Source organism: Ceratina calcarata, unplaced genomic scaffold (genome assembly GCF_001652005.2).
Source record: "Ceratina calcarata isolate Rehan_Ccalc_2016 unplaced genomic scaffold, ASM165200v1 scaffold180.2, whole genome shotgun sequence".
NCBI lineage: Eukaryota > Metazoa > Arthropoda > Insecta > Hymenoptera > Apidae > Ceratina > Ceratina calcarata.
In genome coordinates, this window is record NW_017139431.1 from 1,860,065 (window position 1) to 1,873,059 (window position 12,995).

At 36.3% G+C, this 12,995-nt stretch overlaps 3 protein-coding genes across 8 annotated transcripts; 2 read left to right on the forward strand and 1 right to left on the reverse strand.

Annotated features, from left to right (window-relative positions):
- The first annotated feature begins 2,036 nt into the window (after positions 1 to 2,036).
- Positions 2,037 to 3,902, forward strand: LOC108633080 (methyltransferase-like protein 7A). The gene is made up of 3 exons (XM_018038064.2): positions 2,037 to 2,511; positions 3,183 to 3,442; positions 3,620 to 3,902. Exons 1-3 carry the CDS (start codon positions 2,235 to 2,237, stop codon positions 3,878 to 3,880), a joined length of 798 nt encoding a protein of 265 aa, XP_017893553.1. The 5' UTR covers positions 2,037 to 2,234; the 3' UTR covers positions 3,881 to 3,902.
- A 38-nt stretch (positions 3,903 to 3,940) lies between these two features.
- LOC108633079 (bromodomain-containing protein DDB_G0270170) lies at positions 3,941 to 7,431 on the reverse strand. Of its 3 annotated transcripts, XM_018038062.2 has the most exons (3): positions 7,237 to 7,431; positions 7,053 to 7,152; positions 3,941 to 6,958 (listed from the first exon to the last, which is right to left on the reverse strand). In XM_018038062.2, exons 1-3 carry the CDS (start codon positions 7,308 to 7,310, stop codon positions 4,121 to 4,123), a joined length of 3,012 nt encoding a protein of 1,003 aa, XP_017893551.1. In that variant the 5' UTR covers positions 7,311 to 7,431; the 3' UTR covers positions 3,941 to 4,120. The 3 variants fall into 3 exon arrangements, with proteins under 3 accessions (XP_017893551.1, XP_017893552.1, XP_026666766.1); XM_018038063.2 differs by lacking the exon at positions 7,053 to 7,152 and having other exon boundaries at positions 7,237 to 7,321; XM_026810965.1 differs by lacking the exons at positions 7,053 to 7,152; positions 7,237 to 7,431 and having other exon boundaries at positions 3,942 to 6,624; positions 6,740 to 6,821.
- A 294-nt stretch (positions 7,432 to 7,725) lies between these two features.
- On the forward strand, positions 7,726 to 12,859 carry LOC108633052 (pyruvate kinase). Of its 4 annotated transcripts, XM_018038010.2 has the most exons (8): positions 7,727 to 7,865; positions 9,868 to 9,903; positions 10,397 to 10,741; positions 10,821 to 11,007; positions 11,100 to 11,621; positions 11,726 to 12,064; positions 12,164 to 12,320; positions 12,711 to 12,859. In XM_018038010.2, the coding sequence occupies exons 2-8, from the start codon at positions 9,877 to 9,879 to the stop codon at positions 12,721 to 12,723; spliced, it is 1,590 nt and encodes a 529-aa protein (XP_017893499.1). In that variant the 5' UTR covers positions 7,727 to 7,865; positions 9,868 to 9,876; the 3' UTR covers positions 12,724 to 12,859. The 4 variants fall into 4 exon arrangements, with proteins under 4 accessions (XP_017893497.1, XP_017893498.1, XP_017893499.1 ...); XM_018038008.2 differs by lacking the exon at positions 12,711 to 12,859 and having other exon boundaries at positions 7,726 to 7,865; positions 12,164 to 12,521; XM_018038009.2 differs by lacking the exons at positions 9,868 to 9,903; positions 12,711 to 12,859 and having other exon boundaries at positions 7,726 to 7,865; positions 12,164 to 12,521.
- The last annotated feature ends 136 nt before the right edge of the window (positions 12,860 to 12,995 follow it).

Sequence of the window (12,995 nt, forward strand, 5' to 3'; positions counted from 1 at the left end):
GAATCGAATAACATAAATCCATATCTTTGGCAAAACTAGGCAATATTGAAATTTTGCCTTATCATGCCGTTATCGATGTCTACCTCCTTAAAATCATAATTACTTGGTATAAAACAGAGAAACAAGCCAGTGGGGTAGGAATTGGGATGTGAACACAAATTCAGACATTCACTATACGAGTTCCTTAATTGATTAAAAATGATTTAAGTATTTCTGTGGAATAGAAGATATGTACCTTTCCCGGTATCATATTTTACATAACTTTAGCTGTACTTGTTAAACAATGACCCGTGATGATGCCGAGGAACAAAAGCTTCGCGGAGCGTAAGTACGAAGAACCCTTGCACCTCGCTCGTGCTAAAGCACAATGGCGGGATATTGTGAAAATATTGATTACGATTCGCCAACAATGGAGACAATGCCGTCGACTTCGCTGCCGTGGCGACACTTGAAAAAAAGAGCTTCTTCTCGAGTACGCGTCTTGTATGCCTCACGGCGTCGTGTTTCGCTGAAGTTGAATCCCTCCCGTCTTGAATATATTACAGGTAGTTTGTTGCACCGGACTAAAACACACTCGTCGTTCCCAGCGAAAAATTTACCCTTGGCCTGACCCAATTCTAATTATTTTTATATCAAATTATCAAAAAATTCTATAATTCAGAAATTATAATCGTTAAAATTATTTCGATATATTTAATCGTTTAATCTTATTGACGAAAATGTAGTGATATTGGTGAATATTGTTGGTATTTGGTAATGGAGGTGTTCAAGGTGCGGACTCACGCATTAATCATTCATGAAACGTCCCTCCTGTTCGCGGAGAAGTCGCAGCGAGCACGACGACGCGCACAAGTGCGTCAAGTATAAAACAGCAACGACAGCATTTAAATATTTTTCACTCTTGAAAGATCAAAAAGATAGGCCGGTCGCCCGCTTCGTGCTCACCAATAAGCCCGTCCAAGTACTCGAGGAATTGTTCACGTGGTTGTACGTGTCCAACTTAAAGTTGCTGACGTGCCTCCGGGCATTCTCGAATGACGGGAAAGCGGGATGGAAAGAAGGGAAAGGATAGATACACAATAAAATTTCTACGCAAAGAAATTAGCGACCGAAGTGAAAAAAAGTTTGTCATTTCTTTCTCATCAAGATTTTGAGTAGTCAATTTAGACATATTAGACGATGCAACTCATCCAGACTTTAGTACCTTAAATAGCGTATTTTAACGAAGGAGAACAGTAGGGACGTCTGGCGCACGTATAGCGAGAGGAACTGAGGGGGATGAAGCAGGAAAGACGTACGCATGCACGCATGATTTTTTCATGACGATTCTCTCGAATCAACGAGCCATTACGAAAACGGTCGGCCTCCTCTCCGCCCCAATGCCAACAACAAAACGCCTTTCCACCGCTGGCGAAATGATTCTGAATCGGGCGAATTTCGAGTTTCGTCCGTGTGAAATGAACGGGCTGGATGTGTGCCGCGTATACGTACACCGGCGGGAGCACGAGCAAGAGGCAAACGAATGCGCGCACTCGCTCGAGGGACCAAATTGATCGAACTCCGTTTTGTTTGTGGTCACTCTTAAAAACTCGCGTGACAAAGAATCGGCGCACCCCTTGGGCCGCGCCGATATGTTCGTTTCGAGCGTTTTTCTTTTTGCCCGCTGGCCGTTTCCCCTTTGTTAACTTGTACTTACGCTCTTTCTCGCATTTCGAAAACGTGAGATTTCATTGTTCCTTCTCTCGCTGTACCTCTCCTTCCTAATAGTCGAATCTCTCTCTGCGTTCTCTTTGATAAACCTATACCCTTCCCTGATCTTCTGTTTTCTCGAACTGTGTGTTTAGAACACGTTGTGTCTGAATCCTTGGCTTCATAAAATGCGAACAATAAATTTCATCTATAAAATGCATCAATTACTTAAGCTTATAAAACTGGAGAGTTTCAATGGACACATTCTCTCATTTATATTTTGAGGGAATATTATTCAGTCAGAAAATGTTACATTAGTTATCTTATCTTATGTGATTAGCAGTCAGTATTTACGTGTTTCGTTCCAGTGAACACTGGTCGCCTCAAAGCGACATGTGCTGCAAAAACGCGCCTGCAGTCGACTGAAAAAATCTGCAGGGAAAAGCGCGTCGAAGTTCGCTAAGCGTAATTACTATTATTTGTACAGTAACGCAAGGGACACAAGTTTCGAGGGAAAGATATTTCCTAATTTTTGTCGTTGAAAGATGAGTAGCAGTGATTTGTGGATACGCGACGTGATCACGAGTTACGGATTGCCGGCGATTATTCTTATTCTAATCGCGATTTCGATATCACAGAACTGGCCGTGGTTGCGAAAGTGCATTTACAAATGTTACTTGACAGGATTCGAAGCGGAGTGCGCGGAGCTCATGGCACCCTACAAGAAATGTTTGTTCGAATCGTTACAACACGTTGTTTCGAGTGATCGCGTATTACGAGCCATGGGCTGCATACGGCTTCTCGAGATTGGCGTTAAAACGGGTGTGCATTTACATGTATGTATATTATTAATGGCAGCGTCGTAATTGTCTCTTCACGAGACGTGCTCCAACTTTTCGTTCCATATTCGAGAAAAAGTAATTGAGCAATGTGAAAGTAAAGTACAAATGTTTGTTCTGAGAATTTAAGTTGGATCGTATAAACTGGAGACGAAATATTTCATTATTCTCCATGTATTTAATATCGTTAAGACACCTTGATTTTCTTTGTTACATATCAAATTACTTCAGTATTTCTCACAGCCTCCTTACGGCATTCCGATTTAAAAGAAATTAATATAAATATTTACATTAATTATGAAGATAAAAATTGAAGTGCATAAACGATTTCTATAGATGAAGAAAATTGTCTAATTGAAATATTCTCACAATGAATTATCGATGATCTTATTGTGTACATCTACTCCATTTATCTTACCGAAGGTCACAGAGGATCATCGTAAATGAGAATCAGTGCGTAAAAAGCAATTAAATAACGAATTACATCATCGCGACAGATTAAAACCAAGGCCGATCGTTTTCAAAAAAATATTTAGTACTGTTTTATGAAGTCTAACGCACTACAAAAGAATTTCAGTTTCCAATAAGATTATCTGTTTAGATTTACAAGAAATATAAGACTGGGTTCTCGTAGATTAAACTTGAATCTTGCAGGTGAGAATATACAATTTTACCCAGACAGCACACACTTGATAGCCGTTGACCGGAACGTAAAACTGGCCGAATATCTAATAAAAGGAAATCGTTCTTGGGAATTTTCCCACATAATCATCGAACGTCTAATAACCGGTGATGGTAGTTCGTTGAAAGAGATACCTACAGGATACGTGGATATAGTTGTCTCAACGAGATCGTTGTGCTCGGTGAAATCGACACGATCAACGCTTCAAGAAATTCGCAGAGTACTGGCACCGGTAAACAATTATTATCTGATAAGATATTAAATTATTCTAATGTACTAATTATGGATTTGGACTATTTGAAGTATTGTTTTCTATCACTTTTATTATAACTATGTATTAAGTTTCATCAAGTTTTCTCGAATGGAGCTAATTACAAAAATAATTTAAGCTACATTGGATTTTTTTTAGGGCGGTCAATATTTATTTATAGAGCACACACCCGAAAACGAAGGAACTTTTATACGATGGTTGCAGAAAATGTTATCACGTACAAGATTATGGCCATCGTTGTTCGGTGGCTGCAACTTGGACGTCGATCCTATCGCAGATATAAAAAATGCTGGCTTCTATCAAATCACGTGGGATACGTTCACACTCGATGGCTTCGTCTCTCAATATTTTCATTTTATTCTTTCTAAACAACATGTATTGGGAATTGCAATACGGTGATAGAACGTGAAAAAAATGTTTCTATAATGTATATTACAATATTATTTATGTAAAAAAATTGATTTCATTTATTTAGTAATTACACAAAGAGTACACAAGAGAATAATACACAGAGATGAACAGGCATATAATTTAAATATCATCAACCTTTAAAAAAAATAGTTGGTAACTATTTTAAGTGAGGCAAGAGAGATTCATTTAAGAAGTCATGTAGATTAGCTCATGAAAATGTATTAAACATTATTCTTCATCCCCTAGTAACGATTTATTGGATGAACGATGTGACATGTAGGATGATTCGGAGTCAGATTGAAAGAGCCTCGTCTGGAAACGTAGACGAGTTGTCTTTGATTTATTCTGTGAACCACTCGTGTTAAGTAGTAATAATACTTTTTGTTTACTGTTATTCATAGTTCCCTCTTTTTCGAATTCTTCCCCGCAATTATCTTTCGCCGGTAAATTACTTGACCGTTTTGAAAATCTCTTACGCTTTGTACTAACGAAATTATTTTCTGTTCTGATTGAACTCTTGGTAACAAACTTCGAATGTGATTTATTATCTGGAGATTCATGCATCGTATGAAGATCATTATTGTCCTGTGGTTCTTCTGACTTATTAAACTCTTGAGTTAAGATTTTGTAACGCTGTTTTAATTCCATTTTTCCTATATCTTCTGGACAACGTACGAGCTGCACAAAGGCGTCTTCATCGGATGAAAACAAATTGTGCGATATTTCCTTATAATTATTCTTATTTATTACATCTACACTATTGCTGCTACTACTACTACTACTACTACTACTTTTGCATATCATTTCATGTCTCCCAGGTGCTATTAAGGAGTTCTTTATTTGTTTCATATCTTTCATTAAAAGTAAATCATTAGAATTATTTATATTACGTAACTCTTCAGACTTTCGTCTTCTTGTATTATATCCATGACTGTTAATAGAGTTATTAATGACATCGAGTCCTGGCTGACTTCTGTGTTTGTTTCCCGTTTTCATTCTGCTTATTCCTTCACTATCATTCACTGTCGTCTGATTTGTTGCGTCCGTTTTGCTCTTTTTTGATCTCCTACTTCGTCCGGCTTCTATTAATTCTTCGTCCGTTACTTTACTATTTTTTTGTTCTATTCTATCACTTCGTGTCCTTCTTATACGCTTAGTGGAAGGTTGTATAACGTTAGGTTCAAAATCAGTCTCGGATATAAGAGAATCATTACTTAGACGACACTTACTATGTTCCGTTTTACCACATTTGTAAAATAGAATAGTGCTACTATCGCTGGAGGAATCTTCAGTTCTCACGTTAATCACGTTTAACGCAGGAATTGGAAGATTTAACGATTTATTATAACGTGAAAGTTTATTTGTAATCATATCTACATTCTGTGATTTTGTAGTTTCAGACGAGACGTCTTTACGTAATACTTCTCTATCCTTAATACTTTCATACTTTGTGATGTTAGATACTGATAATCTCTCTATGTGAACGGTCGACTGGAAATTGTCAATGTTACTTTCTTTATTAGCGACTCCTTTGTATTTCTGAATGTCGGACTCTGACAGTCGTTTTAAACAAACCACTGGATTCAAATTTGCCGTCGCGTTATTTGAATTTTTATAACTTTGACTACTATTTGTTCCAGTAGAGATTGAAAGAGTCTTGCGATTTAATGTTTGTTGTTTTCCCGTTCGTTTCCTCTTTCGTTTTCCGTAATTATTCCTTCTATGTATTCTTGATAATGTGGTTGTACTTAAACTGTCAACAGTTTCCCTGTTTGATCTTGTACGTCTTTTAATTTCATCTTCTGACACTCTCATTAAGCATACGACTGGAATTAAATTCGTTAATTCTTTTGATCCATTCGTCTTTCCTAAATGAGTGGTGGACTTGGATTTGTTTTCGTTAGATACATCAGTGGAAAAAGATGTATCTAAATCCTGTAGAAAATTACGTCTTACGCGTTTATCAACTGCTGAATTGTTAATACTATTATTATTTACAGTAACTGTATCAGTTTTTGAGGAATTTGTTGGAGCAATAGGAGTTATCTTAGAAGTCGGCTTCTTTTTTCTTCGCCGAGGTTGTTTAAATAAATGGCTACTATTGTTAAATAGAGAAAAACATCTTATCCTGCTCAGCTTCTTAACTTTATGATTGTTTGGTAACTTGTACCCGAAATCTAGTGCAGGATGCGAACTATGTCTTGCCTTAGACAGTGAATTTCTGTTGCAACTGCTCATATTGACAAGATCAACTGGTGAATCTCTGCCAGTGTACAATTTTTTACGATGCCCATTTTTTATAAGTTTGCTTGGCGGCGTGGCGTTTTGTGTGTAACACGTGAAACTTATATTTAATGAATTTCGTTCTGTATTGTATTTTCTATATGGGCTGTTAAACGTCTGTGCCAATCTCTTATATATTAAGTTGTTGTAATAAGATTTGGATAATGCGTCATCTCCATCATCGTTTGACAGTGTACTTTGACTGACATCTGCATCTAAATTTGTTTCTATTTGATTTATATTCTTTTCTACATCATTACTCTGTGTTAACACAGATTGAGAAGCTTCCATGCAAGATTGCTTGTAATTGTCATTGTTGTCATTAAAGATGATATTCTTATTAGTTTGTTCACATGCTCTATTAGGAATGTTTTCATACATGTTACCTGGCATCATGTTCGTACTTTGTATATTCTGAGATTGCACGACTGCATTAGACTTAGCTCCTTCTACGATAGCAATAGTTTCTGCTTTTTTAGTTATGTTCGCATTTGACAAAATATAAGCTGTGGTATCAACAGAACTACTGGAAAAGTTATCATTGTAATTCGGTTGTTCACTTGCCTTTTCTTTCCCAACATGCTGTGGTGATTTGAAACAGTTCTCAGGTTCTGATACAGAACAAGAATCTGACTGTGTGTCTTCGTCCATATTAAATTGTTTTTTGTTATAAGGGAAGTAACCTGTGTCTATCCAATGTTGTATGTGACTCAATGGCTTATACACACGTGTGTTGGTAGAAGATTCAAACATAAGATCATGTATACTGTATTCTTCTGATGTCTAAAACCAATTAAATTCTTTATTATTATTAATCATTAAGAAAATAAATGTAAACAGTCAATATACATATTTATAAGAATGAAATTATTCATACATTTTCCAAATGTTTATTGAAAAAATTATGCCAGAAGTTTCTCCGTTCTTCAATGAGTTTGGGAGGAATTTTAATTAAGTTAGATTTCAATCCTACAATTCTAAAACGTGCAATGCATCATTCAGTTAGTATACAAAGAACACAAAAAAATCAGATAACATTAACCTATGGTTGGTCATGATACCTTTTAATACTTCCATTGTAAGATTGTGAAAGCACACTATTTTCAATTTTGTCATAACTTGTTTCACTTATCATGTCGTAACTCGCAAAATAGAACAAGAAATAATAAATAGTAATACTTTTCAGATATCATGATAAACAAATGTCACAATAACGTTCGTAAGTTCATAAGGTTCATAATTCCTATATAATACAATCCTGCACACACTGTGCAGTATAATAATGTATATATGCGAAATACAAGGATGATTTCTATGTACACGATATTCTACCTAGTAGCTAGCGGCATCTGCACGTTATTTCCTATTCGCCTGTGATACTCGTACGATTTATATATTTGCCGTAATTTAATCTGATTTCATTCTGGATTTATATTAACATTTTGTTTAAAGAAATGGTTTAAAATAAAAATTATGTAATGATTTGACAAATGAACAGTTTGTACACTCCTTGCATTGTAAGTGGGTCTGAATGTACGAGATAGGTGTCCCCAGAAAATAATGACCTTTCGTGTCCTTAAAACTTCAGTTGCTTACAAACTCCAAGTGCGGTAGTTTCATTGTCATTGACTTACGCACCGTTCGTTAACTTCCGTCTCGTTGAACTTCAACTTCTATTAATTTTCCAAAGGTAATTCTCAAAATACTTTTGTAATTTAAGAGTAAATATAGTATTATGTGATCATGACCTTGATCATTTTAACCTAAAAGTTTTGCTATTCGGAATATGTTGTACCAGAGGAATACGTCTTTTCGGTCGAGATTACAATTTATTCCAAATAGGAACTAGAGACGTATTTTATTATTACAAATAAAGTTATGATATTCGTAAATTTATTTTAACAATACGTAGAATTATGAACACGACTTTGACCTTGAAAGACGTATCTACTTTAAATTGTTCTGCAAAAACTCAAAGTTATTATTTAGACCTGAAATTGTTTCAACGAATTAAAAGGTGTGAATTTGTAATTCTAATACGCCGTCCTTTCATTCCTCGAACTCATTTTCTGAGAACTATAACAGGTGACACGTATTTCATACAAACGTGTAATTGTTACTTAGCTTGATTCTTGTTTCATAAATTTTCTATCTAAGGGACGAACTCATCTATTTACGACATAACAAGTTGATTAAACTATTTACCTTTTGTTCAATTTCATTCATGTTTTGCTTCAGATAGTAGATTATGAAAAAATACATAGACATGTTTCAAAACATATTTTCGTAACGAAATAATGCAAGCATCGATGTTATGTAAAATCATATCGATAAGTCTATAAATTCCGATACGAAGACATTGAACAATCTACGTCAAGTGTTCATGCATAATCATATTCTAATATTAATATTCCTATTAATCCTTCAATGAAGATTATCGCGAAATATTGTTTTAGAATTTCTTCCATTTATAGAAAAAGAAAATAGTGTATGTACAATATGTAAATTACCATATAGCGAGACTTTGCGTCACGAGCTACGATTGCATAATGCATCTATCGTTTTATATCAGTTATTGAACTCTAAAAGCGAAATTGTTGAACCTGATGATTCCTTCTGCGAAATTAAGGAATATGTAACACGCACCTATGGTGTGATAACTTTATCGCGATACACTTAATCCAGTTTTTCTTAATTAGATTGTGATAAAAAGTCAGATATAAAGTACTTCAACATGATTTCATAAAGTACGATAATATTATATGTGTACAATTTTAATAGCGATGTTTAATTAGTATAATATCGATTACTATTATTATTATTATTATTATTATTATAAGTATAATGATCTGTTATACAAAAAACTTGTATATCTCCTTGTTGAATTCCTAAGAAAGTCATTACAAAGAAATAAAGATGAATAATGAATGAATTCTGGGAAGATTGTTGAATAAACTGTAATTGGAAGGTATATTGTTTAACGAACGTACGATATCTCGTAGGTATTTTAAGTATGTATCACGTGAACATCGTACAAATTGCAAAATAATGCAACCTAATATTGTAAACTTTCATTCCAAATGATATTCATAATATAGACCGTATTTGTATTGATAAAAACTCATATATGAGTTGGTGTGACAACAGGAAGTTCTTTGATTCACCAGGATGTATAAAGTTAAAAAATATGATTGTAAATATTGTTCGCATACATATAAGATTGACAACAGAAACCAAAATGTGTATGCAGATTTGAAGTAAATCATTTTAATTATTTTGTATGGTATAAGGAAAGATAACAGTTATTTTTCATTCAAGATATTTTACGAAAGTAATAATCGTCTCATAATGCGAATTTTTTACTCTATCAGCAGAATAGAGGAACATTAGAAAGTGTTAAAAATGTAACTCCTACAAGCAAATAGTCACTTGATATGATCGAATTTTGGTCCACTCGATGTATGCATTGGCACCGTTATCGTGTAATACAGGCATGGGCAAAAATGCCTGGTCTAATACGTCCGTCGACCGTTCTCGGTTTCCGTCTGTGCCATTCCCGTTCATTGCGGAATTTTCGTTGCTTGTCCGATAATACGACATATTCACCTCTTATATCAACGAATCGAATCAGACGTAATCGCGGTTTCAGCGATGCCGTGCTCTCACTAATTCGAGTATCCTCTTTTGTGCAGCCTACCAAAATGGTCTGGATTACCGACCACGATCAGGTATTATAACATCTCAGCAATCGCACAATGAACGAACTGTTTGGCATTGATTTTATTTTGCGTGTCCTCTTCTCTTTTTTACTTTAATGCAGACCTTTTTATTGTACATGTGTGTATCATTGTCCCACTTTTACGAATTACGTAAGAAGACGTTCCCGAATAATCGGAACAAAAATGCTCCGAAAATACGAATGTAATAAATACAATTGCATTTGTCACCGTGTCAGTTTGCATACGATTTTTATTTTTCTTTTAACTTTGGTTTATTCGAAAATTGATTTTTGAATACAGAATAAAAGTTGTATGGTACTATTTCTGCGACTACACTTCGTACGTAATATTTGAATTAACTTCTATGTGTAAGTTTATATATTTATGTTTAGAAACGCTGTGAAGTTAAATTGTTAATTTTTTTGCATTCTTTTTCACAACGTGTGTTTCAATTCACTTGCACAAGAATTTCGTTTAATCGGTGCTGATTAATTTGTCACAGATGGCTGGAAAGCCGAATACGCAAGCTTTGTACGCTCAGAGCCAGTTAGATCACCTATGCGCCCTGGACATCGAAAATCATGCGTCGTTCGTTCGTCTTTCTGGAATCATTTGCACGATCGGACCGGTTTCGAGGTCCGTCGAAATGCTCGAGAAGATGATCGAGACAGGCATGAATATTGCTCGAATGAATTTCTCCCATGGATCTCACGAATACCACGCTGAGACTATCGCTAATGTACGAGCGGCGCAGAAGAATCTTTCCAGCCGTACGGGCATCAATGTTCCCGTGGCGATTGCCCTGGACACCAAAGGTCCTGAAATCCGTACCGGTCTCTTAGAGGGTGTACGTAATTTATTCAATTAATAGAGTAATGCAATCTTCTTAAGCCAGGGTTACTCTTATGAATTATTTGATTAATTAGGGTGGATCCGCTGAAGTCGAGTTAGTTAAAAACCAAGCTTTTAAATTAGTTACCGATAAATCCATGATGGAAAAGGGTAACGCAAGTGCAGTTTTCGTTGATTACGAGAACATCACGAAGGTACTGAAGCCTGGAAGTCGCGTGTACGTCGATGACGGTTTGATTTCTCTCGTGGTCACCGCAATCAGTACGTGTCATTTATGCACAGTTTATATGTATATTGTTTTGAAGGATTAAGAGAACGCGATGAAACCACGAAACTTGTTTGATATAATTCAGCTCCTGATGCGGTCGTCACCACTGTTGAGAATGGTGGAATGCTCGGTTCTCGTAAGGGCGTCAACTTACCGGGTTCCCCGGTAGATCTGCCAGCGGTCTCCGAAAAGGATAAATCCGATTTGCAGTTTGGCGTTGACCAGGATGTCGATATGATCTTCGCTTCATTCATCCGAGACGCGAAGGCTCTGGCCGAGATCCGCTCAATCCTTGGCGAGAAGGGGAAGAACATTAAAATAATATCCAAGATTGAAAACCACCAGGGCATGGCGAATCTCGACGAGATTATCGAGGCCTCTGACGGTATTATGGTAGCTCGTGGCGACCTTGGTATTGAAATACCGCCGGAGAAAGTATTCTTAGCGCAGAAGTCTATGATCAACAGATGTAACAAAGTTGGAAAGCCGGTGATCTGCGCTACGCAGATGCTGGAGTCTATGGTGAAGAAACCGCGCGCAACCAGAGCCGAAACTTCGGACGTAGCGAATGCTATACTCGACGGGGCAGACTGCGTTATGTTGTCAGGTATAAATAATTAATTACGATCTATCTAATTTTAGCGCTTGCTGAATAATTATATCTCTACTTTGCTTTATTATGGTATGATAAATAATTGTCGTTTCGTTCAGGTGAAACTGCCAAGGGAGAATACCCATTGGAGTGCGTGCGCACAATGGCTAACATCTGTAAGGAAGCGGAAGCTGCCATTTGGCAGACGCAGATCTTCCACGATCTCTCGTTGAAAGCATTACCTCCGATCGATGCCACGCACGCGATCGGAATCGCAGCGGTGGAGGCGTCCGTGAAATGTTTATCTAGTGCTATCATCGTAATCACAACTACCGGACGCTCCGCGCACCTAGTTGCCAAGTACAGACCGCGCTGTCCTATCATCGCAGTAACCAGATTCCATCAAGTCGCACGACAAGCGCACCTTTACCGTGGCATCTTGCCTCTTTACTACGAAAGTGTGTAATGTTTCAGTTATGAATTCATTGAATCAACATATTCACTGTTACAGTGAATACAGTGAATACAGTTATCTTTTTTCTGTTTAATGCGCGCAGATCCTCCATTGGCTGATTGGGTGAAGGACGTTGACGTCCGCGTTCAATTTGGTCTGAAATTCGGCAAAACCCGGGGCTTCGTCAAGTCTGGCGATGCAGTCGTAGTGATCACGGGATGGAAACAAGGCTCAGGATTCACAAATACGCTCCGTATAGTGTACGTAGATATAGAAATTGCTCCTGACGATGATGCATGTACTGTACATAGTGATTCAGATAGTTACGAATCCATCATGTGATTTTTGCATGTCTTTCAAATTATTTTGTAAGGTAATTGCATGCGCTGATTATTAAAATTAATTTCATTTTATGCGTTTGTTCTCTAACCGAGCTTATCAAATAAACGAATTAATTTGTACGTCTTAGCTTTTATGTGTTTGGCTGTTTTGTATAAAAGTTATGTTGTGCCAATGGTAAGTACCAGTATTTGAATTATCACATGCGCCTTTTTTATCTCATTAACATATTGCTTCGTGTCCTCCTTCTTTTATTTGTTAATAAAACGGCTAACAAGTATTTTAATATTTATTTATTTTTATATTTTTAGGACGGTCGAATAAATGCACACTGGCTGTGTCTTAAAGAGCAATGGAACTAAATACATTTAGATTCTATAATAATATGTATGTAACTTATGTTGTATCTACGATAAATAGTAAAGTCACTGAAAGCGTAACAATTTGAAAATGCTAAGTAGCTACAGTATTATTGCCAATTACCACCACAATATACCTCCATACATACAGTATACTAAAAGTAAAATGTATTATATGTATATATTTATACTATTTATTTATATATACATATTCCTACATATACATTGCATACACAC

Bases quoted from the DNA above. Each gene is read 5' to 3' on its own strand.
- LOC108633079 (XM_018038062.2), bottom strand. From the start codon at position 7,310: ATGATAAGTGAAACAAGTTATGACAAAATTGAAAATAGTGTGCTTTCA. The intron at 7,153-7,236 runs GTATCATGACCA...TGCACGTTTTAG, and splicing joins TACAATGGAAGTATTAAAAG to AATTGTAGGATTGAAATCTA. The intron at 6,959-7,052 runs GTATGAATAATT...AATTGGTTTTAG, and splicing joins TCAATAAACATTTGGAAAAT to ACATCAGAAGAATACAGTAT.
- LOC108633052 (XM_018038008.2), top strand. From the start codon at position 9,877: ATGGTCTGGATTACCGACCACGATCAG. The intron at 11,008-11,099 runs GTACGTGTCATT...GATATAATTCAG, and splicing joins TCTCGTGGTCACCGCAATCA to CTCCTGATGCGGTCGTCACC. The intron at 12,065-12,163 runs GTGTGTAATGTT...TAATGCGCGCAG, and splicing joins CTTGCCTCTTTACTACGAAA to ATCCTCCATTGGCTGATTGG.
- LOC108633080 (XM_018038064.2), top strand. From the start codon at position 2,235: ATGAGTAGCAGTGATTTGTGGATACGCGACGTGATCACGAGTTACGGA. The intron at 2,512-3,182 runs GTGTGCATTTAC...TGAATCTTGCAG, and splicing joins CGAGATTGGCGTTAAAACGG to GTGAGAATATACAATTTTAC. The intron at 3,443-3,619 runs GTAAACAATTAT...GATTTTTTTTAG, and splicing joins TTCGCAGAGTACTGGCACCG to GGCGGTCAATATTTATTTAT.